The sequence below is a fragment of the Pan troglodytes genome, chromosome 10, assembly GCF_028858775.2.
Source record: "Pan troglodytes isolate AG18354 chromosome 10, NHGRI_mPanTro3-v2.0_pri, whole genome shotgun sequence".
Classification (NCBI taxonomy): domain Eukaryota; kingdom Metazoa; phylum Chordata; class Mammalia; order Primates; family Hominidae; genus Pan; species Pan troglodytes.
Genome location: NC_072408.2, coordinates 87,233,866 through 87,259,060, shown reverse-complemented (window position 1 = coordinate 87,259,060; position 25,195 = coordinate 87,233,866). Strand labels below are relative to the sequence as shown.

Here is a 25,195-nt window from a genome sequence, read left to right as displayed (position 1 = left end):
AAATAAAACAATTCCAAATATTTTTCAAAACAAAATTATTATCTAGCAAATTTCACCTTGTATGACCCTTATGAAATCATTTTTTTTTAATTTTATTATTATTACACTTTAAGTTTTAGGGTACATGTGCACAACGTGCAGGTTAGTTACATATGTATACATGTGCCATGTTGGTTTGCTGCACCCATTAACTCGTCATTTAGCATTAGGTATAACTCCTAAAGCTATCCCTCCCCCTCCCCCCACCCCACAACAGTCCCCAGAGTGTGATGTTCCCCTTCCTGTGTCCATGTGTTCTCATTGTTCAATTCCCACCTATGAGTGAGAATATGCGGTGTTTGGTTTTTTGTTCTTCTGATAGTTTACTGAGAATGATGATTTCCAATTTCATCCATGTCCCTACAAAGGACATGAACTCATCATTTTTTATGGCTGCATAGTATTCCATAGTGTATATGTGCCACATTTTCTTAATCCAGTCTATCATTGTTGGACATTTGGGTTGGTTCCAAGTCTTTGCTATTGTGAATAATGCCACAATAAACATATGTGTGCATGTGTCTTTATAGCAGCATGTTTTATAGTCCTTTGGGTATATACCCAGTAATGGGATGGCTGGGTCAAATGGTATTTCTAGTTCTAGATCCCTGAGGAATTGCCACACTGACTTCCACAATGGTTGAACTAGTTTACAGTCCCACCAACAGTGTAAAAATGTTCCTATTTCTCCACATCTTCTCCAGCACCTGTTGTTTCCTGACTTTTTAATGATTGCCATTCTAACTGGTGTGAGATGGTATCTCATTGTGGTTTTGATTTGCATTTCTCTGATGGCCAGTGATGGTGAGCATTTTTTCATGTGTTTTTTGGCTGCATAAATGTCTTCTTTTGAGAAGTGTCTGTTCATGTCCTTTGCCCACTTTTTGATGGGGTTGTTTGTTTTTCTCTTGTAAATTTGTTTGAGTTCATTGCAGATTCTGGATATTAGCCCTTTGTCAGATGAGTAGGTTGTGAAAATGTTCTCCCATTTTGTAGGTTGCCTGTTCACTCTGATGGTAGTTTCTTTTGCTATGCAGAAGCTCTTTAGTTTAATTAGATCCCATTTGTCAATTTTGGCTTTTGTTGCCACTGCTTTTGGTGTTTTAGACATGAAGTCCTTGCCCATGACTATGTCCTGAATGGTATTGCCTAGGTTTTCTTCTAGGGTTTTTATGGTTTTAGGTCTAACGTTTAAGTCTTTAATCCATCTTGAATTGATTTTTGTATAAGGTGTAAGGAAGGGATCCAGTTTCAGCTTTCTACATATGGCTAGCCAGTTTTGCCAGCACCATTTATTAAATAGGGAATCCTTTCCACATTGCTTGTTTTTCTCAGGTTTGTCAAAGATCAGATAGTTGTAGATATGCGGCATTATTTCTGAGGACTCTGTTCTGTTCCACTGATCTATATCTCTGTTTTGGTGCCAGTACCATGCTGTTTTTGTTACTGTAGCCTTGTAGTATAGTTTAAAGTCAGGTAGTGTGATGCCTCCAACTTTGTTCTTTTGGCTTAGGATTGACTTGGCAATGCGGGCTCTTTTTTGGTTCCATATGAACTTTAAAGTAGTTTTTTCCAATTCTGTGAACAAAGTCATTGGTAGCTTGATGGGGATGGCGTAGAATCTATAAATTACCTTGGGCAGTGTGGCCATTTTCATGATATTGATTCTTCCTACCCATGAGCATGTAATGTTCTTCCATTTGTTTGTATCCTCTTTTATTTCATTGAATAATGGTTTGTCGTTCTCCTTGAAGAGGCCCTTCACGTCCCTTGTAAGGTGGATTCCTAGGTATTTTATTCTCTTTGAAGCAATTGTGAATGGGAGTTCACTCATGATTTGGCTCTCTGTTTGTCTGTTATTGGTGTATAAGAATGCCTGTGATTTTTGTACATTGATTTTGTATCCTGAGACTTTGCTGAAATTGCTTATCAGCTTAAGGAGATTTTGGGCTGAGACAATGGGGTTTTCTAGATACACAATCATGTCGTCTGCAAACAGGGACAATTTGACTTCCTCTTTTCCTAATTGAATACCCTTTACTTCCTTCTCCTCCCTAATTGCCCTGGGCAGAACTTCCAACACTATGTTGAATAGGAGTGGTGAGAGAGGGCATCCCTGTCTTGTGCCAGTTTTCAAAGGGAATGCTTCCAGTTTTTGCCCATTCAGTATGATATTGGCTGTGGGTTTGTCATAGATAGCTCTTATTATTTTGAGATACGTACCATCAATTCCTAATTTATTGAGAGTTTTTAGCATAGAGGGTTGTTGAATTTTGTCAAAGGCCTTTTCTGCATCTATTGAGATAATCATGTGTTTTTTGTCTTTGGTTCTGTTTATATGCTGGATTACATTTATTGATTTGTGTATATTGAGCCAGCCTTGCATCCCAGGGATGAAGCCCACTTGATCATGGTAGATAAGCTTTTTGATGTGCTGCTGGATTCCGTTTGCCAGTATTTTATTGAGGATTTTTGCATCAATGTTCATCAAGGATATTGGTCTAAAATTCTCTTTTTTGGTTGTGTCTCTGCCCGGCTTTGGTATCAGGATGATGCTGGCCTCATAAAATGAGTTAGGGAGGATTCCCTCTTTTTCTATTGATTGGAATAGTTTCAGAAGGAATGGTACCAGTTCCTCCTTGTACCTCTGATAGAATTCGGCTGTGAATCCATCCGGTCCTGGACTCTTTTTGGTTGGCAAGCTATTGATTATTGCCACAATTTCAGAGCCTGTTAGTGGTCTATTCAGAGAGTCAACTTCTTCCTGGTTTAGTCTTGGGAGGGTGTATGTGTCGAGGAATTTATCCATTTCTTCTAGATTTTCTAGTTTATTTGCATAGAGGTGTTTGTAGTATTCTCTGATGGTAGTTTGTATTTCTGTGGGATCGGTGGTAATATCCCCTTCATCATTTTTTATTGCATCTATTTGATTCTTCTCTCTTTTCTTCTTAATTAGTCTTGCTAGCAGTCTATCAATTTTGTTGATCCTTTCAAAAAACCAGCTCCTGGATTCATTAATTTTTTGAAGGGTTTTTTGTGTATCTATGTCCTTCAGTTCTGCTCTGATTTTAGTTATTTCTTGCCTTCTGCTAGCTTTTGAATGTGTTTGCTCTTGCTTTTCTAGTTCTTTTAATTGTGATGTTAGGGTGTCAATTTTGGATCTTTTCTGCTTTCTCTTGTGGGCATTTAGTGCTATAAATTGCCCTCTACACACTGCTTTGAATGTGTCCCAGAGATTCTGGTATGTTGTGTCTTTGTTCTCGTTGGTTTCAAAGAACATCTCTATTTCTGCCTTCATTTTGTTAGGTACCCAGTAGTCATTCAGGAGCAGGTTGTTCAGTTTCCATGTAGTTGAGCGGTTTTGAGTGAGTTTCTTAATCCTGAGTTCTAGTTTGATTGCACTGTGATCTGAGAGACAGTTTGTTATAACTTCTGATCTTTTACATTTGCTGAGGAGAACTTTACTTCCAACTATGTGGTCAATTTTGGAATAGGTGTGGTGTGGTGCTGAAAAAATGTATATTCTGTTGATTTGGGGTGGAGAATTCTGTAGATGTCTATTAGGTCCGCTTGGTGCAGAGCTGAGTTCAATTCCTGGGTATCCTTGTTAACTTTCTGTCTCGTTGATCTGTCTAATGTTGACAGTGGGGTGTTAAAGTCTCCCATTATTATTGTGTGGGAGTCTAAGTCTCTTTCTAGGTCACTCAGGACTTGCTTTATGTATCTGGGTGCTCCTGTATTGGGTGCATATATATTTAGGATAGTTAGCTCTTCTTGTTGAATTGATCCGTTTACCATTATGTAATGGCCTTCTTTGTCTCTTTTGATCTTTGTTGGTTTAAAGTCTGTTTTATTAGAGACTAGGATTGCAACCCCTGCCTTTTTTGTTTTCCATTTGCTTGGCAGATCTTCCTCCATCCTTTTATTTTGAGCCTATGTGTGTCTCTGCATGTGAGTTGGGTTTCCTGAATACAGCACACTGATGGGTCTTCACTCTTTATCCAATTTGCCAGTCTGTGTCTTTTAATGGTAGCATGTAGTCCATTTACATTTAAAGTTAATATTGTTATGTGTGAATTTGATCCTGTCATTATGATGTCAGCTTGTTTATTTTGCTCGTTAGTTGATGCAGTTTCTTCCTAGCCTTGATGGTCTTTACAATTTGGCATGATTTTGCAGTGGCTGGTACCGGTTGTTCCTTTCCATGTTTAGTGCTTCCTTCTGGAGCTCTTTTAGGGCAGGCCTGGTGGTGACAAAATCTCTCAGCATTTGCTTGTCTGTAAAGTATTTTATTTCTCCTTCACTTATGAAGCTTAGTTTGGCTGCATATGAAATTCTGGGTTGAAAATTCTTTTCTTTAAGAATGTTGAATATTGGCCCCCACTCTCTTCTGGCTTGTAGAGTTTCTGCCGAGAGATCCGCTGTTAGTCTGATGGGCTTCCCTTTGAGGGTAACCCGACCTTTCTCTCTGGCTGCCCTTAACATTTTTTCCTTCATTTCAACTTTGGTGAATCTGACAATTATGTGTCTTGGAGTTGCTCTTCTCGAGGAGTATCTTTGTGGCATTCTCTGTATTCCCTGAATGTGAATGTTGACCTGCCTTGCTAGATTGGGGAAGTTCTCCTGGATAATATCCTGCAGAGTGTTTTCCAACTTGGTTTCATTCTCCCCATCACTTTCAGGTATACCAATCAGATGTAGATTTGGTCTTTTCACATAGTCCCGTATTTCTTGGAGGCTTTGTTCATTTCTTTTTATTCTTTTTTCTCTAAACTTCCCTTCTCGCTTCATTTCATTCATTTCATCTTCCATCACTGATACCCTTTCTTCCAGTTGATCGCATCGGCTCCCGAGGCTTCTGCATTCTTCACGTAGTTCTCGAGCCTTCGCTTTCAGCTCCATCAGCTCCTTTAAGCACTTCTCTGTATTGGTTATTCTAGTTATACATTCGTCTACATTTTTTTTCAAAGTTTTCAACTTCTTTGCCTTTGGTTTGAATTTCCTCCTGTAGCTTGGAGTAGTTTGATCGTCTGAAGCCTTCTTCCCTCAACTCGTGAAAGTCATTCTCTGTCCAGCTTTGTTCCATTGCTGGTGAGGAGCTGCATTCCTTTGGAGGAGGAGTGTTGCTCTGCTTTTTAGGGTTTCCAGTTTTTCTGCTGTTTTTTCCCCATCTTTGTGGTTTTATCTACTTTTGGTCTTTGATGATGGTGATGTACAGATGGATTTTTGGTGTGGATGTCCTTTCTGTTTGTTAGTTTTCCTCCTAACAGACAGGACCCTCAGCTGCAGGTCTGTTGGAGTTTGCTAGACATCTACTCCAGACCCTGTTAGCCTGGGTACTAGCAGCGGTGGCTGCAGAACAGTGGATTTTCATGAACCGCGAATGCTGCTGTCTGATCATTCCTCTGGAAGTTTTGTCTCAGAGGTGTACCCGGCCTTGTGAGGTGTCAGTCTGCCTCTACTTGGGGGGTGCCTCCCAGTTAGGCTGCTCGGTGGTCAGGGGTCAGTGACCCACTTGAGGAGGCAGTCTGCCCGTTCTCAGATCTCCAGCTGCGTGCTGGGAGAACCACTGCTCTCTTCAAAGCTGTCAGACAGGGACATTTAAGTCTGCAGAGGTTACTGCTGTCTTTTTGTTTGTCTGTGCCCTGCGCCCAGAGGTGGAACCTACAGAGGCAGGCAGGTCTCCTTGAGCTTTGGTGGGCTCCACCCAGTTGGAGCTTCCAGGCTGCTTTGTTTACCTAAGCAAGCCTGGGCAATGGTGGGCGCCCCTCCCCCAGCTTCGCTGCTGCCTTGCAGTTTGATCTCAGACTGCTGTGCTAGCAATCAGGGAGACTCCATGGAGGTAGGACCCCCTGAGCCAGGTGCAGGATATAATCTCCTGGTGTGCCGTTTTTTTAAGCCCGTTGGAAAAGTGCAGTATTCGGGTGGGAGTGACTGGATTTTCCAGGTGCCGTCTGTCACCCCTTTCTTTGACTAGGAAAGGGAACTCCCTGACCCCTTGCGCTTCCCGAGTGAGGCAATGCCTCGCCCTGCTTTGGCTCACGCACAGTGCGCTGCACCCACTGTCCTGCACCCACTGTCTGGCACTCCCTAGTGAGATGAACCCGGTACCTCAGATGGAAATGCAGAAATCATCCGTCTTCTGCGTCGCTCATGCTGGGAGCTGTAGACCGGAGCTGTTCCTATTCGGCCATCTTGGCTCCCCCCCGAAATCATTTTTTTATTGTATAAAAAGTAAGGTTTATGTAAGAAGAAAATGGTATAATTCAAAGATGGTTATTTAAATCAACAAAAAAACTTCAAACTTATGTGAAATGAAAAATAATAGAAGCCAACAGCTATTTTATCAGAAAAAACATGCTTTAGTGAAATTACCCTACCAATAATTTTCAATACCTCAGAAATTAGCAATTACAACCTAATGCCTGATACTATATTATGATATATCTGTCAGTTATATATATTATATATATAATAAATACCTTATGTAATGTGGGACTATATCAATATCCCTGAAATTTTATAAATATATGAAATACATAAATACATGTATTTACATGAATACTGATATAGTACCATAATTAAATATATGAATACCTTACCGAAAATATGTTCTCTTAAAATTTAGTAGTAATGATAATATCTAATTATTCTCATTTAATTTTAACACTGGCACCCTAAGGAAGGTACTATTACTGTCTCTATTTTTCAGATGAGGAAACTGCAGTGCAAATGGGATATAAGTAGGTATATATTTTAGCTACTGCTTGTATCTGATAACTAAATGTTGATCACATGCTCATTCTGCTAGTGCAGGTATTTCCGCTTTTGATGATGGCAATAACAGTGAGAGAAGGGTGTAAATGATTATAAATCATTTAGAATGGCAAAGATGATTACTAAAAATTGCTGACATTATAAAATGATAAAAGCTATATGAGGATCACGGTCAGTGGCTCAAGAATTGTTTCTTGCAAATCTTTCTCCTTTCAAATACTTATTTTGTGCTATAATATAAAAGAGTATAGAAATTCGAAGAAACCCTTGATGGGATGCCTATGGTATATTATTAGGGGAAAAAAGTTACTGTAAGGTAAAGAAGATTAAAAATAAATATCTACATAAATTAAACATTATTCTCTAATCATTTAAATCTTTTTATCTACAAAAAGTGAACCATACCTGATTCTGGTGTTCTGACAATCGTACTATCAATATAACCTGCTTCAGTTGTAACAGCTGAAACTTCAAAAAGATATGTTGTATAAGGTCTCAAGTGTGTCACTACAAAACTGATAGGCTCTTTCCACACAGAGCTGATCCCATTCTGTGTCAACGTTCTTGATGAATGTGTGGTACGCGATGGAGGTGTAACTCTACCAAGGGTTGGAGAAGGGCTGGCTGTACTCCATAAAAAAGATTCACTATTCTCCTAGTAAATAAAATAAGATCAATAGAGAAATAATGTTGTATCTCTTGGTGAACATGAGAATAAGAACTTGTAATTCATTTCTTTTTCTTTTATGCTATACATACACACATAACATGCAAAAGTTATAGACAAATTTGCTAGATTTTAATTGTACCCATTTATGTCTGCAGTTTTAGAAGAGAACATATTTATTGTATTCCTTATACCTTAACCTTTATGAATAGAATTTCAAGTGGCTTAAAATAAAGGTAAAACTACAGCACAATCATTTGTAAGAATTTTTAAGCTTCATGTTAACAGTGCAAGAGCCAAAGAGCTGAAATAATTTTACTCTTGTGTATGTTCAAATGCCACTTTCTTACTGTTAATGAACTTTTTTTTCCTCATAAGTACTAAAAAGTAGTATTATGCCACTAGCTCACATGTTAGGTGTGTGCATGTATTAGAAATATATCATAATTTGAAAAAGAAGATTTTTAGACTTTTATAAAGTATTTACAGCAAAAATAACTGTTTGACTGTGTTTGCATTAATAGTAACACAGAGATTACCAAAATGATTTTAGGAAAAGCATTATTATGCTTATCATATAATTAAAATGACGATGCTTATTCTATAATAAAGCATTACTATTATGAGGTTTATCATCAATGACCAGAGTAACAACAAATTCTTTACCAAAGATATGCACAACAATGACAGTCTACCTCTGCAAATTTAACCTCAACTATTACCCTACATGTACTCTTCCCTCCTGTCATATGGAAGTAAAATATTTTCTCCAATTATATCTTACACTTTTCCACCTCAGGGCTTTATAAAGTATCCTCCACTGGGAATGCCACCATCACAAAATCTCTATCTGTCCTTGCTCCATGGTGTATCACAAATGCTACTCCTTTCATGAAGTCTTTTCAAAATTCCCTAAATGGTTTTAATCCCTCACTCTTGAATTCTCAAACCATTCCTGTATTCTACCTGAATGAGGCCAATTGTGTAACATGATACCCTAAGTAATCAAATAACTAATAAAACGTTGTGTATAACATGATACCATAAGTAATCAAATAACTAATAAAACTTTGGTAAAAATATAGTATCTAGATGCTAGAAATATGAAAATATAAATTTATCTAAGATTTTTCAAGACATAGAAAGTGTTCTGTGATACTTACATTGCATTCTGGCAATTTCCCAGTCAAAATGTCCTCTACTCTGATTGAGACATCTTTCACTACTATCCCACTTCTGGCATGCTTGACACTAATCTTGAAGCTGGTAATTTTGCCATTTGGTTGCCGAGGTAAATACCAAATCAGCTTAACTGCTGAAGAGTTGTAGGCCTCAACTGTGAGATTCACCACTTTTCCTGGAGCTGGGGAAGAGAAAGATTGGGAAGGAAAAAACTTTGTTATAAAACTTAGAATTGCATTTATATAATTTCATGGTACATGAAATTAAATATATAATACACTGCATAACATCTATTTGTGTAAGATTTTTATAAATGTATTTAACTGAACTTTGCCTAAAATAAAAAACTGGAGTTGGGGCAAGTCAACTTTACTTTAGGATAACTGAGCTAATACATGCATTGATGAAACGTTTCAAATAAGTATGAAAAAAATTCAATCAATAGTTGTGAATATACAAACAAGTTGGGATAAATTTCTTATTTCCTTAACTATTTTGGAATATGTAGTTTCATTAGATATGAAAAACATAGCAAACTGAATCAATTATCCAACCATTTTCACCAAAAAGCAGATTTCTGGAATGTTTATAAATTTCTAGTGCCTAATATCAAGTGGATACCCTCCAATTGGTTGTAATTATTGTATTTTAAATTTTCAAAATCAACTTACTTCAGAATTTTATTATGCTTTTCTATCAATTATTAATTATATAGAGTAATAATAATAATAATCTGAGTTCTATTTGAGTTGGCTTGAAACCAATATGAAGCTAGAATTAGGGGAAATTATTCCCATTAACCTCATGGTAAAGTGTGTAAAACTGATAGAGTAAAACACCAAGATCCTTCAGAATATAAAACAAACATGACAAGTCACTTTTGAAAGAAATCAAAATGAAACAAAACGTCTGAGATAAAAAAAAATAAGTGATAGTAAAGATGCCTAGTATTAAGATGCCAAATAACTAGAGTTTAGGTTTACATTGTACAAAAGGATGCTAAAATATAATTTATAAATAATAGCCATATAAATTACATAAGAAAGTTAGATCTTTGGAAGGAGGTCTATATGAATGATATAAGGTAGGAATTAAGGGACTTCAGGACAGCTGCATTCTAATAAAAATAAAATATAATGCAACAATTCTTGGGAATAATGTTGGACAGGATGTCAGCAATGAGTGTGAGATTCAGAATACACTTTGATGATTGTGCTGGTAAGATTTACTGATAGATTAGATGTGTACTGTGAGAGAAAAGAGCCACAGGTGACATCAAGATTTTTCCTCTATGCCCCTGGAAGAATGGAGGTATCTTAAATTGGTTTGGTAATGACTGCATGTTACCCAATAATATAATAACCATTAAAATCCGTGTTTCCAAAAGTCTTATGTTATAACAAGCTTATGACTTCATGTTAAAAAGAAAAGGCAGGATATAAACTTGCATATGCAGCACAAGCTTATTTTCATTAATGTATAGTCATATAGATATATATTAATGGGGGAAATAGACAAGCCAGAAATGCACCAAAATGATAAAAGCATTTTTTATATGATAAGTCTATGGATAATTTTCATTTTTTTATTCTTATTTTTTCAAAGTTTTGTAAGATAACATTTACTGTTCTTATAATCAGAAAGAATAATATATATTTTAAGGAATAAATTAGCTATCCGAAAGAACTCTAAAACCAATTGAGTGGCCATGCTACTGAGAATTATATGTATTTTAGTGTCAGTTTTTATTTATGTTCTTTATTATTTTAAACGACAAACTCATGACTAAGTCAATTTAAAATAAATGACAGGAAAATTACCACTTTCTGCAGTTTGGAAGAGAAATGGATCACTAAACAATCCAATGCCAGCACTGTTTTCAGCAGCAACCTAGAACAGACCAAAAGGATTGTGTTCAAACATTTTACTCCCTGAAAAAAGAGAATCTAAAATTTAAAACAAAACTTCGACTTATCCATAAGATAAATGCCAAAGATACTTTTTTAATACTCTCAAGGAAGAAGGCAAATATGAAGATATCTATATAATCAACAAATAAAGTATTATTGTCAAAATTTTATAGATGACAAAACTGGCTGAGAGAGGTCAAATACCTTTGCCCAAGGTCACACAGGAATAAATGGTAGAGCAAGAATCCAGTTGGAGTTGGGTTTATTTTGAAAGCTCAGTCTTTCTCTGATATATCCACTACATAAAAGACATTACAATTATTTCTGTAATAAATGCAAGAGACCATGTATATGGTACCTTAATTTAGAGTTCACAATCTAATCAGGCAAACAAATACTCAAAAAACTGTTTTAAAAAAATAAATTAGATAAGTACATTTAATTAATAATTTAAACTAAGAATTCCAGAATTTTAAAGATAAAAAAATTTGATTTGAATAATATCTTCCAATAGACTAGAATAGAAAAAGAAAATGTCATTAATGAGAATAAGACTCAAGCTTTTGCAAATGCCATGACTGGAATCATAACCTTGGCTTAACTGTAGTTCTACCAATTCCCAGATAGTAGCTTTGAGCAATTTACTTAACTGTTGTAAGTAACATTTTTCTTGTCTTTAAAATGGGAATAATAATGTATCTATGTTATAGGATTGTGCTGAGGACTAAATGAAATAGCACATGTAAAATACTTAACAGGATTTTTCCTATAACATTACTTACACTGAAGACATCAAATGTACCATGCCAAATACCCTTTGGAATTCTGCAATGGCTAACATTTATTTGAACAGAGTAAAGGTCACAAGAATGATTTATAAAGTGTGAGATGAAACGGAGAGTAAGGGCTTCCCAATAGACCTTAAATAAGAGAATTCACAAGAATAAAAATTCAAGCTCCATAAAAATAGATCTAAGCAGAACTAGGTTGACTAAATCACCTTCCTATCAGCAATAGTTTCTTATAGCACATTAAAAATTTTTAATTATCCCCAATAGCATATATTGACATGTTAATTAATCTGAATGTGTACATATTGACAGAAAATACATATATAATACTCAGATGTCAGAAAAAGGTTGCCTATTCTTTAAGCTATGTTTTCTTCATGAAATAGTCATCACAAATCTTTTATTTTGACTTCTACATAGGTAAGAATTTTTTTTCTTTTCTCATTTTAAGACTCATACTATTAGTATTTGCTTTCCAGTTCTGATCGTGTTCTTTAATTCTGCAAATAGGCACACTTCCAGTAAGAAAAATCTTCCTGGCAAAAATCTCTTCCAATATTTCTTATCCTCTAGGAAGAACATCTCATTTATATAAAATCACATATTTACACAGGTTTTATATATTTTCTTCTCTCTATTTAATTATTTTCAAGGTTCAAAGAAGATATTGATGTTATATTGAGGGAGGATCCAGAAGATATCTTTACCCTTTATTATCCCTTGGAAATGTCATGCATATCCCTTAACTGGAAGCATTTTCCTGTGACCTAATTTAGCACTGCTTTTTATAAGCTCATCTTTCTGTAGTATTCAAATGAGATGATGTTAAATTTTGCATATTAACTATGTAAAGGACGGCTGGGCGCGGTGGCTCACGCCTGTAATCCCAGCACTTTGGAAGGCAGAGGCGGGCGAATCACGAGGTCAGGAGTTCGAGACCAGTCTGACCAACATAGTGAAACCCGTCTCTGCTAAAAAAAAAAAAAAATACGAAAAAATTAGCCGGGCATGGTGGCGGGCTCCTCTAGTCCCAGCTATTTGGGAGGCTGAGGCAGGAGAATGGCGTGAACCCCGGAGGCGGAGCTTGCAGTGAGCCGAGATCGGGCCACTGCACTCCAGCCTGGGTGACAGAGCGAGAGTCCATCTCAAAAAAAAAAAACAACTATGTAAAGGACGAAACTTTTTTATAAATGCAAAAGAAATAGTAAATGTTCAAGAAATATTTGTTGAAAGTAATTACATTGAGTTCATGATTCTTAGCTAAAGTGGCACTTTAGAAACCAATATCCAAAATGTCAACAACAGACATGTAAAAACAACAAGATTGGAAGAAAAATGAAAAGCTAACTATAAGTTTTATTTTAAAATGAAATATTTTCAGTTATAAGGGCTAAATTATTTAATTTAAACTTGATTTATTTTTGAAAAAGTCACTAAGCTAAAGTTTTTTAAAATAATTAACCAAAGTTATCAATTTCATAAAGTATAAACGATACTCTATAAAGACACTTTATAAAGTACAATGTGCAAAGAGCAAAAGCTGTCTGTTTTTTTTGTTTGTTTGTTTTGTTTTGTTTTGTTTGGCGGCGTTTTGTTCTTGTTGTCCAGGCTGGAGTACAATGGCATGATCTCAGCTCACTGCAACCTCTGCCTCCCGGGTTCAAGTGACTCTCCTGCCTCAACCTCCAGAATAGCTGGGATTACGGACACTCGCCACCATGCCCAGCTAATTTTTTGTATTTTGAGTAGAGATGGGATTTCGCCAGATTGGCCAGGCTGGTCTTGAACTCCTCAGGTGATCCGCCCGCCTCGGCCTCCCAAAGTGCTGGGATTACAGGCATGAGGCACTGCACCCGGCCGAAGCTATCTGTTTTTAAAAGCTTTACCTTAGTGACTTTTTTGGAAAATAAATTAAGTTTAAATTAAATAATTTAGCCTTTATAAGTTTTTTAAGTAAAAATATTCTACTTTTTTATTAAACTTAAAGTTTTTTTTTCAATATTTTTCTCCCAGCCCTGTTAGCCATATGATTGTCTCAACAGATGCAGGAAAAGCATTTAATAAAATCCAATATCCCTTCATGATAAAAACCCTCAACAAAGTAGGCATCAAAGGAACATATGTCAAAATAATAAGAGCTATATATGACAAACCCACAGCCAACATAATCCTAAACGGAGAAAAGTTTAAAGCATTACCCCTAAGAAATGCAACAAAAGTAGGATGTTTACTCTCACCACTCCTATTGAACACAGTACTGGAAGGCCTAGCCAGAGCGACCAAGCAAGAGAAAGAAATAAAAGGCATCCATTTCCGCATTTCCATCTAAGGTACCCGTTCATCTCACTAGGGAGTGCCAGACAGTGGATGCAGGTCAGTGGGTGCAGCGCACCGTGCGAGAGCTGAAGCAGGGCGAGGCATTGCCTCACTCGGGAAGCGCAAGGGGTCAGGGAGTTCCCTTTCCTAGTCAAAGAAAGGGATGACAGAGGGCACCTGGAAAATCCGGTCACTCCTACCCGAATACTGCGCTTTTCCGACAGGCTTGAAAAACGGCACACCACGAGATTACATCCTGCACCTGGCTCAGGGGGTCCTACCCCCACGGAGTCTCCCTGATTGCTAGCACAGCAGTCTGAGATCAAACTGCAAGGTGGCAGCAAGGCTGGGAGAGGGGCACCCGCCATTGCCCAGGCTTGCTTAGGTAAACAAAGCAGCCTGGAAGCTCCAACTGGGTGGAGCCCACCACAGCTCAAGGAGGCCTGCCTGCCTCTGTAGGCTCCACCTCTGGGGGCAGGGCACAGACAAACAAAAAGACAGCAGTAACCTCTGCAGACTTAAATGTCCCTGTCTGACAGCTTTGAAGAGAGCAGTGGTTCTCCCAGCATGCAGCTGGAGATCTGAGAACGGGCAGACTGCCTCCTCAAGTGGGTCCCTGACCCCTGACCCCTGAGCAGCCTAACTGGGAGGCATCCCCCAGTAGAGGCAGACTGACACCGCACAAGGCTGGGTACACCTCTGAGACAAAACTTCCAGAGGAATGATCAGACAGCAGCATTCGCGGTTCACGAAAATCCACTGTTCTGCAGCCACCGCTGCTGGTACCCAGGCTAACAGGGTCTGGAGTAGACCTCTAGCAAACTCCAACAGACCTGCAGCTGAGGGTCCTGTCTGTTAGGAGGAAAACTAACAAACAGAAAGGACATCCACACCAAAAATCCATCTGTACATCACCATCATCAAAGACCAAAAGTAGATAAACCACAAAGATGGGGAAAAAACAGAGCAGAAAAACTGGAAACCCTAAAAAGCAGAGCACCTCTCCTCCTCCAAAGGATCACAGTTCCTCACCAGCAACAGAACAAAGCTGGACAGAGAATGACTTTGACGAGTTGAGAGAAGAAGGCTTCAGACAATCAAACTACGAGCTACAGGAGGAAATTCAAACCAAAGGCAAAGAAGTTGAAAACTTTGAAAAAAAATGTAGACGAATGTATAACTAGAATAACCAATACAGAGAAGTGCTTAAAGGAGCTGATGGAGCCGAAAGCGAAGGCTCGAGAACTACGTGAAGAATGCAGAAGCCTCGGGAGCCAATGCGATCAACTGGGAGAAAGGGTATCAGTGATGGAAGATGAAATGAATGAAATGAAGTGAGAAGGGAAGTTTAGAGAAAAAAGAATAAAAAGAAACGAACAAAGCCTCCAAGAAATACGGGACTATGTGAAAAGACCAAATCTACATCTGACTGGTGTACCTGAAAGTGATGGCGAGAATGGAATCAAGTTGGAAAACATTCTGCAGGATGTTATCCAGGAGAACTTCCCCAATCTAGCAAGGCCGGCCAACATTCAGATTCAGGAAATACAGAGAATGCCACAAAGATACTCCTTGAGAAGAGCAACTCTAAGACACATAATTGTCAGATTCACCAAAGTTGAAATGAAGGAAAAAATGTTAAGGGCAGCCAGAGAGAAAGGTCGGGTTACCCACAAAGGGAAGCCCATCAGACTAACAGCGGATCTCTCGGCAGAAACTCTACAAACCAGAAGAGAGTGGGGGCCAATATTCAACATTCTTAAAGAAAAGAATTTTCAACCCAGAATTTCATATCCAGCCAAACTAAGCTTCATAAGTGAAGGAGAAATAAAATACTTTACAGACAAGCAAATGCTGAGAGATTTTGTCACCACCAGGCCCGCCCTAAAAGAGCTCCTGAAGGAAGCACTAAACATGGAAAGGAACAAATAGTACCAGCCGCTGCAAAATCATGCCAAAATGTAAAGACCATCGAGACTAAGAAGAAACTGCATCAACTAATGAGCAAAATAACCAGCTAACATCATAATGACAGGATCAAATTCACACATAACAATATTAACTTTCAATGTAAATGGACTAAATTCTCCAATTAAAAGACACAGACTGGCAAATTAGATAAAGAGTGAAGACCCATCAGTGTGTTGTATTCAGGAAACCCATCTCACATGCAGAGACACAGAAAGCATGGAGGAAGAACTAGCAAGCAAATAGAAAACAAACAAAGGCAGGGGTTGCAATCCTAGTCTCTGATAAAACGGACTTTAAACCAACAAAGATCAAAAGAGACAAAGAAGGCCATTACATAATGGTAAAGGGATCAATTCAACAAGAAGAGCTAACTATCCTAAATATATATGCACCCAATACAGGAGCACCCAAATTCATAAAGCAAGTCCTGAGTGACCTACAAAGAGACTTAGACTCCCACACAATAATAATGGGAGACTTTAACACCCCACTGTCAACATTAGACAGATCAATGAGACAGAAAGTTAACAAGGATACCCAGGAATTGAACTCAGCTCTGCACCAAGCGGACCTAATAGACATCTATAGAACTCTCCTCCCCAAATCAACAGAATATACATTTTTTTCAGCACCACACCACACCTATTCCAAAATTGACCACATACTTGGAAGTAAAGCTCTCCTCAGCAAATGTAAAAGAACAGAAATTATAACAAACTATCTCTGAGAACACAGTGCAATCAAACTAGAACTCAGGATTAAGAAACTCACTCAAAACCGCTCAACTACATGGAAACTGAACAACCTGCTCCTGAATGACTACTGGGTACGTAACAAAATGAAGGCAGAAATAAAGATGTTCTTTGAAACCAACGAGAACAAAGACACAACATACCAGAATCTCTGGGACACATTCAAAGCAGTGTGTAGAGGGAAATTTATAGCACTAAATGCCCACAGGAGAAAGCAGGAAAGATCCAAAATTGACACCCTAACATCACAATTAAAAGAACTAGAAAAGCAAGAGCAAACACATTCAAAAGCTAGCAGAAGGCAAGAAATAACTAAGATCAGAGCAGAACTGAAGGAGGTAGAGACACAAAAAAACCCTTCAAAAAATTAATGAATCCAGGAGCTGGTTTTTTGAAAGGATCAACAAAATTGATAGACCGCTAGCAAGACTAATAAAGAAGAAAAGAGAGAAGAATCAAATAGATGCAATAACAAATGATAAAGGGGATATCACCACCAATCCCACAGAAATACAAACTACCATCAGAGAATACTACAAACACCTCTATGCAAATAAACTAGAAAATCTAGAAGAAATGGATAAATTCCTCGACACATACACCCTCCCAAGACTAAACCAGGAAGAAGTTGACTCTCTGAATAGACCACTAACAGGCTCTGAAATTGTGGCAATAAGCACTAGCTTGCCAACCAAAAAGAGTCCGGGACCAGATGGATTCACAGCCAAATTCTACCAGAGGTACAAGGAGGAACTGGTACCATTCCTTCTGAAACTATTCCAATCAATAGAAAAAGAGGGAATCCTCCCTAACTCATTTTATGAGGCCAGCATCATTCTGATACCAAAGGCTGGGAGAGACACAACCAAAAAAGAGAATTTTAGACCAATATCCTTGATGAACATCGATGCAAAAATCCTCAGTAAAATACTCGCAAATGGAACCCAGCAGCATATCAAAAAGCTTATCCACCATGATCAAGTGGGCTTCATCCCTGGGATGCAAGGTTGTTTCAATATACGCAAATCAATAAATGTAATCCAGCATTTAAACAGAATCAAAGACAAAAACCACATGATTATCAGAATAGCTGCAGAAAAGGCCTTTGACAAAATTCAACAACCCTCTATGCTAAAAACGCTCAATAAATTAGGTATTGATGGTACGTATCTCAAAATAATAAGAGCTATCTATGACAAACCCACAGCCAATATCACACTGAATGGGCAAAAAGTGGAAGCATTCCCTTTAAAAACTGGCACATGATAGGGATGCCGTCTCTCACCACTCCTATTCAACATAGTGTTGGACGTTCTGCCCAGGGCAATTAGGCAGAAGAAGGAAATAAAGGGTATTCAATTAGGAAAAGAGGAAGTCAAATTGTCCCTGTTTGCAGATGACATGATTGTATATCTAGAAAACCCCAACGTCTCAGCCCAAAATCTCCTTAAGCTGATAAGCAACTTCAGCAAAGTCTCAGGATACAAAATCAATGTACAAAAATCACAGGCATTCTTATACACCAATAACAGACAAACAGATAGCCAAATCATGAGTGAACTCCCATTCACAATTGCTTCAAAGAGAATAAAATACCTAGGAATCCACCTTACAAGGGACATGAAGGACCTCTTCAAGGAGAACTACAAACCACTGCTCAATGAAATAAAAGAGGATACAAACAAATGGAAGAACATTCCATGCTCATGGGTGTGAAGAATCAATATCGTGAAAATGGCCATACTGCCCAAGGTAATTTACAGATTCAATGCCATCCCCATCAAGCTACCAATGACTTTCTTCACAGAATTGGAAAAAACTACTTTAAAGTTCATATGGAACGAAAAAAGAGCCTGCATCGCCAAGTCAATCCTAAGCCAAAAGAATGAAGCTGGAGGCATCACACTACCTGACTTCAAACTATACTATAAGGCTACAGTAACCAAAACAGCATCGTACTGGTACCAAAACAGAGATATAGATCAATGGAACAGAACAGAGCCCTCCGAAATAACGCCGCATATCTACAACTATCTGATCTTTGACAAACCTGAGAAAAACAAGCAATGTGGAAAGGATTCCCTATTTAATAAATGGTGCTGGGAAAACTGGCTAGCCATATGTAGAAAGCTGAAACTGGATCCCTTCCTTACACCTTATACAAAAATCAATTCAAGATGGATTAAAGACTTAAAAGTTAGACCTAAAACCATAAAAACCCTAGAAGTAAACCTAGGCATTACCATTCAGGACATAGGCATGGGCAAGGACTTCATGTCTAAAACACCAAAAGCAATGGCAACAAAAGCCAAAATTGACAAATGGGATCTAATTAACCTAAAGAGCTTCTGCACAGCAAAAGAAACTACCATCAGAGTGAACAGGCAACCCAAAAAATGGGGGAAAATTTTCACAAACTACTCATCTGACAAAGGGCTAATATCCAGAATCTACAATGAACTCAAACAAATTTACAAGAAAAAAACAAACAACCCCATCAAAAAGTGGGCAAAGGACATGAACAGACACTTCTCAAAAGAAGACATTTATGCAGCCAAAAACCACATGAAAAAATGTTCACCATCACTGGCCGTCAGTAAATGGAAATCAAAACCACAATGAGATACCATCTCAAACCAGTTAGAATGGCAATCATTAAAAAGTCAGGAAACAACAGGTGCTGGAGAGGATGTGGAGAAATAGGAACACTTTTACACTGTTGGGGGGACTGTAAACTAGTTCAACCATTGTGGAAGTCAGTGTGGTGATTCCTCAGGGATCTAGAACTAGAAATACCATTTGACCCAGCCATCCCATTACTGGGTATATACCCAAAGGACTATAAATCATGCTGCTATAAAGACACATGCACACGTATGTTTATTGCGGCACTATTCACAATAGCAAAGACTTGGAACCAAGCCAAATGTCCAACAATGATAGACTGGATTAAGAAAATGTGGCACATATACACCATGGAATACTATGCAGCCATAAAAAATGATGAGTTCATGTCCTTTGTAGGGACATGGATGAAATTGGAAATCATCATTCTCAGTAAAATATCGCAAGAACAAAAAACCAAGTACCGCATATTCTCACTCATAGGTGGGAATTGAACAATGAGAACACATGGACACAGGAAGGGGAACATCACACTCTGGGGACTGTTGTGGGTTGGGGGGAGGGGGGAGGGATAGCATTGGGAGATATACCTAATGCTAGATGACAAGTTAGTGGGTGCAGCGCACCAGCATGTCACATGTATACATATGTAACTAACCTGCACATTGTGCACATGTACCCTAAAACTTAAAGTACAATAATAAAAAAAAAGGCATTCAAATTGGAAAACAGGAAGCATACTATCTTTGTTCACTGATGACACAATTGTATATCTAGAAAACTCTAACGACAACTCAAAAATAATAATCCTAGACTTGATAAACGATTTCAATAAAGTTTCGGGATACAAATTCAGTTTACAAAAATAAGTAGAATTTCTATACACCAATAACATTCAGGCTGAGAATGAAATCAAGAATTCAATCCCATTTACGATAGCCACAAAAAAAATAAAATATCTAGGAATACATTTTACAAAGGAGGTGAAAATCTTTACAAGGAGAACTACAAAACACTCATGAAATAAATTAGAGATGACACAAACAAATGGAAAAACATTCCATGCTCTTGGATTGGAAGAATCAACATACCATACCACCCAAAGAAATCTACAGATTCAACACAATTCTTATGAAATTAGCAATGTAATTTTTCACAGAATTAGAACAGCAATCCTAAAGTTCATATGAAACCAAAAAAGAGCCCAAATAATGAAAGCAATCCTAAGCAAAAAGAACAAATCTGGAGGCATCACATTACCTGACTTCGAATTATACTACAAAGCTATAATAAATAAAATAGCACAGTACTGATAGAAAAATACAGATATACATTAATGGAAGAGAATAGAAAACCCAGAAATAAAGTCACATACCTACAACCAACTGATTTTTGACAAAGTTGACAAAAATAAACAATGGGTAAAGGATATTCTGTTCAATAAATGGTGCTGGGGAAACTGGCTGGCCATATCCAAGAGAATGAAACTGGATCCTTAGCTCTCAGCATATACAAAAATTAACACATTCTGGATTAAGGACTTAAATATAAAACCTGAAACTATAAAAATACTAGTAAGAAAAACTAGGTAAAACTCTTCTGGATATTGGACTAGGCAAATAATTTATGACTGAGACATCAAAAGCAAATGCAACAAAAACTAAAATAGACTTAAATGGGACTTAGTTAAACTAAAAAGCTTCTGCACAGCAAAGGAAATAATTAACAGAGTAAACAGAAAACCTACAGAACTGGAGAAAATATTTGCAAATTATGCTTCCAACAAGGGATGGATATCCAGAATCTACAAGGAATGAAAACAATACAAGGAGAAAAATCCCATTAAAAAGTGGACAAAAAACATAAACAGACATTTCTCAAAAGAAGACACACAAGTGGCCAGTAAGTATATAAAAAATGCTCAACATTAGGAATTATCAAAGAAATGTAAATTAAAACCACAATGAGACATCATCTTATACCAGTCAGAATGGCTACTATTAAAAAGTCAAAAAAACAGATGGCAGTGTGGATGCAGAGAAAAGGGAACACTAATACACTGTTGCTAGAAATGTAACCTCTATGAGAAACAGTATGGAGATTTCTCAAAGACCTGAAAATAGATCTACCGTATTCAACCCAGCAATCTCACTGCTATGTATCTATCCAGGAAAAGAAATCATTGTATCACAAAGACACCATCACTCATGTTTATTACAGCATTATTCACAATAGCAAGGTCATGGAATCAACCTAAGTATCTATCATATGGGTAAAGAAAATGTGGTATATATACACCATGGAATACTATGCAGGCATAAAAAATAAAATCATGTTCTTTGCAGCAACATGGATGGAGCTGGAGAACATATCCTAAGTGAAATAATTCAAAAATAGAAAATCAAATACTACACATTCTCACTTACAAGTGGGAACTATGAGTACACATGGGCATAACAATGGAAATAATAAACACGGGATTTCAAAAATGGGGAGGGTAGGAGAGGGTGAGGATTGAAAAATTACCTATTGGGTACAATGTTTACTATTTGGGTGATGGGTATACTAGAAGCCCAAACCCCACCATTACACAATATACCCATGTAACAAACCTGCACACATGTCCCCTGAATCAAAAATAATTTTTAAAAAAAGACATTTCATTGGAGTCTAAATTTTATATACAGATCAAGGCCATGTTCTTAGACCACAATATCTCAAAACCTGGCAAAATTATTTTTACTAAGTATGCTTTTATTATTTTACTGTTATGGAAAGAAGTTTACAAAAATCCAGTCCTGCAGCTATTAATCCTTCAACGAAGACTTTCTTTCCAATCTAAAGCACCAAAAAAAAAAAAAAACTTGAGCTCCCATATGCAATTATTATACAATTTTCATATGTAAATTGTATAACAGATTTATTGCCCTTTTTACTGTGGTTTCTAGGAAGTTGGAGAACAAAATTTGCAAGTCAATTTTTAATAACTGTGTAACATCCTGTGGTTTACATACCTGCATTCAAACTACCCTGGCCTCTTGTTTGCATTTAAGTTTTCCTTCTTTAACTTTACATAATTTTTATTTCCTAGAGTATTGTATTATATTCATACATGTATATAAATATATGCAAAAATATTCATAGAAAAAATGAAATAGGTAATATATAAATATGCATAAAATTGAAATGAAAAGACACAATAACATTTTACCAAGTTTTAAAATCTCAGGTGGGTGTGAGGCCATGACTGTGAACGTTGTCAGTCACTGACTGTATTCAGCTGTAAAGGCTTGACAAGGTGAGAAAAACCTCCCACACTTTAAAAATGAATGAAATGTTTGAACACTAAGTACTCATACACAAAATAATTACCTTAATTTCATATGTTGTTCCAGGATTAAGATTAGTAAGAAGAACTTCCAGACTGTCTGGCTTTGCTCTGACTTGTGTATATACTGTTTGCATCCACGGACAAACTTCCTTATATTTGACAATGTAAGATATGATCCTTCCATTTGGATTAGGTGGTGTATTCCAAGACAGAAGAATCCCAGCAGATCCGACTCTTTCCCCGGCTAGGAAGACTGGAGGCCCTGGTTCTATTTTTTAAAAATCCATTTTGTTAAAAGGTCAAATAATTATTGCATTTTCACAAAAATACATAATAACAGTATTTATAAATGTAAAATTTGAAATTTCCAGAGAGCAATATGAGTTCACACTCCCTACAGCTCTGTTACTATTAAAAAAATACTATGTGGAATACCAAAAGCATTCTTTTATAAGAATGTGAAAAATGGAATGCTACTAAATAAATACTACATGCCGAATATACTTTTGTTGCCAAATCATTTTTAAAAGAAATTCACTTACGCAAGGCTTACACAGAAAAACTAAGAAAACAAGAAATAATCTTACAAATGGAATAATCCTTCGTGAGCAAATGTAGCCAGTTCATTTTCATGGTTCTGTATTATTTAAATATTAGCAATAACAGTCTCTCTGATCTATTTCACAAACAAGTATAGAGTAATTATCTTTGCACTTTGAAAGTAAAGGAAGCTGAAGAAACAGCAGAATGCAGGTTCTAAGCAGATCACTTTCTTGTTTCCATTTTGCCTTATTCTACACTGTTTTCATGAATTTAATGTACATGTTGCCAGTATAAGTATTTCCATCCAGTAGGATTATACTGACTCCAAATACTTTACTTACAAAGTAATTTAAAACATATACTCACTTGTTGCATTTGTTGTCACTATTCTAGTAACAGGTGAGCTGTATGTTGTAGAAATTGAAGAGATGGTTATATCGTACCTAGTACCAGGAACGACATTGGAAACATCAACCTAGAACACCACAAACAAATAGTTGCATTAAAATTCTTTCTGGAAAGCAAGCAAGCTAAAATAAATCTATCACTATAACAAAAATTAACTCTTCACTATATAACTCTGCACTGTTTATAACATCACAATAAGTTCCATATTATTGTAAGATACAAATATGTTATATCATATAACTTTCTACCAAATGACTTTAAAATAAAAACTTAACAAAACGTACTGCGCTATCACAGCCTAAGTCAGCATTTCTATCTATCTTAGTTCACTGTCGCTAGGAACAACTATTCAAGTCTTGAGAAATCTACAGCCCATGACTTAGCCCTTGTTTTTAAAGAGTGTATACGAAATACCTGTGTCTCTGAAGTCCCAATAAAAAGTAAAAGAAAAATGATAAGAAAATCCATCTTTATTACATTTTTCAGCCAGTAGAATCACATTGATGGCTCTAGAGAGAAATGTTGCCTGCATTAATGATTTAAAGACAGATCCTTCTGGCAAGTACACAATTAATGAGCCCGTATTACTCAATAGCTCTGCCTTTTCTTTGTTAAACTATTCATGAACCCTTGGATGACTGGCTGTAGGTTCAGGGTGAACTTAAAAAAAAAAAAAAAGCAGCATAGATGTTGCTAAGGTAACAGTCCACCGATGCTGAAACTTAACACTCATCAGTTTGACATCAACGTTTTTGTCTTCAACTTATGCTTTCAAAAACCCAACAAGGAGTAAGTTTTTGTGGTAGATGGGTTTCATAAAATAAAGAACTTTCCTATTAGGAGCAAAATATAAATACAAGTAGGCTCGGCAAGTACAATAATGAAAACTATACCTGATATTCTCCACCTCCAAGATCTCTGATAGTAACAAAGCCACTGTCAGGAACAAGATCCACTTGATACCTTTCCACATGACCAGAGGGTAGGCTCCAGTGCAGAGAAAAGGAATGTGTGGAAATATTGAAGGCTCTAAGTTTCTCAGGTTGTTCTGGTTCTGATATTGAAAAATAGAGGTTTAAAATAAAGTTATTCTCCTAAAGTTTCAAAAAAATGAAAACCAATAGTATAGGTTCAAGTTCCAAAATAATCATGTTGTTAGAAATCACTGAGTACAATAAATGATCTCTAACTATACTTGGGTGTTAAACATGTAAATATTTAACAACACCTAGGTTTTAGGTACAACTATCATAAATAATATAACAATTAATTTTCTGTTTCTGAAATACGTCTTATTTGCTAAAAGTCTGCTAGTTGACCAGATTGTTTTTGAAAGCTTATGCTCTAATTGAAAATTTGAGTCATTTTAAAACAAAGTAAATATAAACTATTTATCCAATTACTTGGAAATTTACCAAGCAGAAGATAATTGGAAAAATATATAATCAAAATCTTCCAGATTTTTTGAAGGGTGAGCATTTCTGATAAATATTTGTTATTTTATCTTTTTTAATTTTTAATGTATTTTTCCCTTTACTGTGGTGCTGATCTGATAAATATTTTGTTAGGTGTTTCTTTAAAAGAAAAGATAAGGTTTCATATCAGAAATGAAATATAGTTTTAAAACAAGTACCAATTGTTTTAGCCATTTCAACCATATTTTTCTACCTTTGCTTCCACTTTTTCAAAACTTCTGTTCATGCTGCCTGTACCTCCTTGAAGGGAGTTTTCCACATAAAGTTCTTCTGATTGGTTGCCAATGAGTCAGGTTTGCACTCTGCCTTATCTTTAGTGCAGATTCCAGGCAAACAATATAGGGGGAGGAAGAGAGATTATGAAGCCAAGCATGTAAAAACACGCCTGATGCAGATTCAATCTAACAC

At 36.8% G+C, this 25,195-nt stretch overlaps 1 protein-coding gene across 3 annotated transcripts in view; it reads right to left on the bottom strand.

Moving 5' to 3' along the window:
* Positions 1 to 24,392, bottom strand: part of PTPRQ (protein tyrosine phosphatase receptor type Q) — a 242,317-nt gene extending 217,925 nt beyond the window's left edge. For 2 of the 3 annotated variants that reach the window (XM_024347960.3, XM_024347961.3), the window contains exons 1-6: positions 23,727 to 23,852; positions 23,271 to 23,379; positions 22,403 to 22,629; positions 10,486 to 10,555; positions 8,647 to 8,846; positions 7,222 to 7,471 (exon numbers count right to left, since the gene is read on the bottom strand). In XM_024347960.3, the coding sequence (XP_024203728.3) occupies positions 7,222 to 7,471; positions 8,647 to 8,846; positions 10,486 to 10,555; positions 22,403 to 22,629; positions 23,271 to 23,379; positions 23,727 to 23,780 (910 nt within the window). In that variant the 5' untranslated portion in view covers positions 23,781 to 23,852. Of the gene's footprint in view, positions 1 to 7,221; positions 7,472 to 8,646; positions 8,847 to 10,485; positions 10,556 to 22,402; positions 22,630 to 23,270; positions 23,380 to 23,726; positions 23,853 to 24,205 lie in introns of those variants that run through there. The other variant, XM_024347962.3, reaches the window with a different exon arrangement.
* Positions 24,393 to 25,195: the final 803 nt, after the last annotated feature.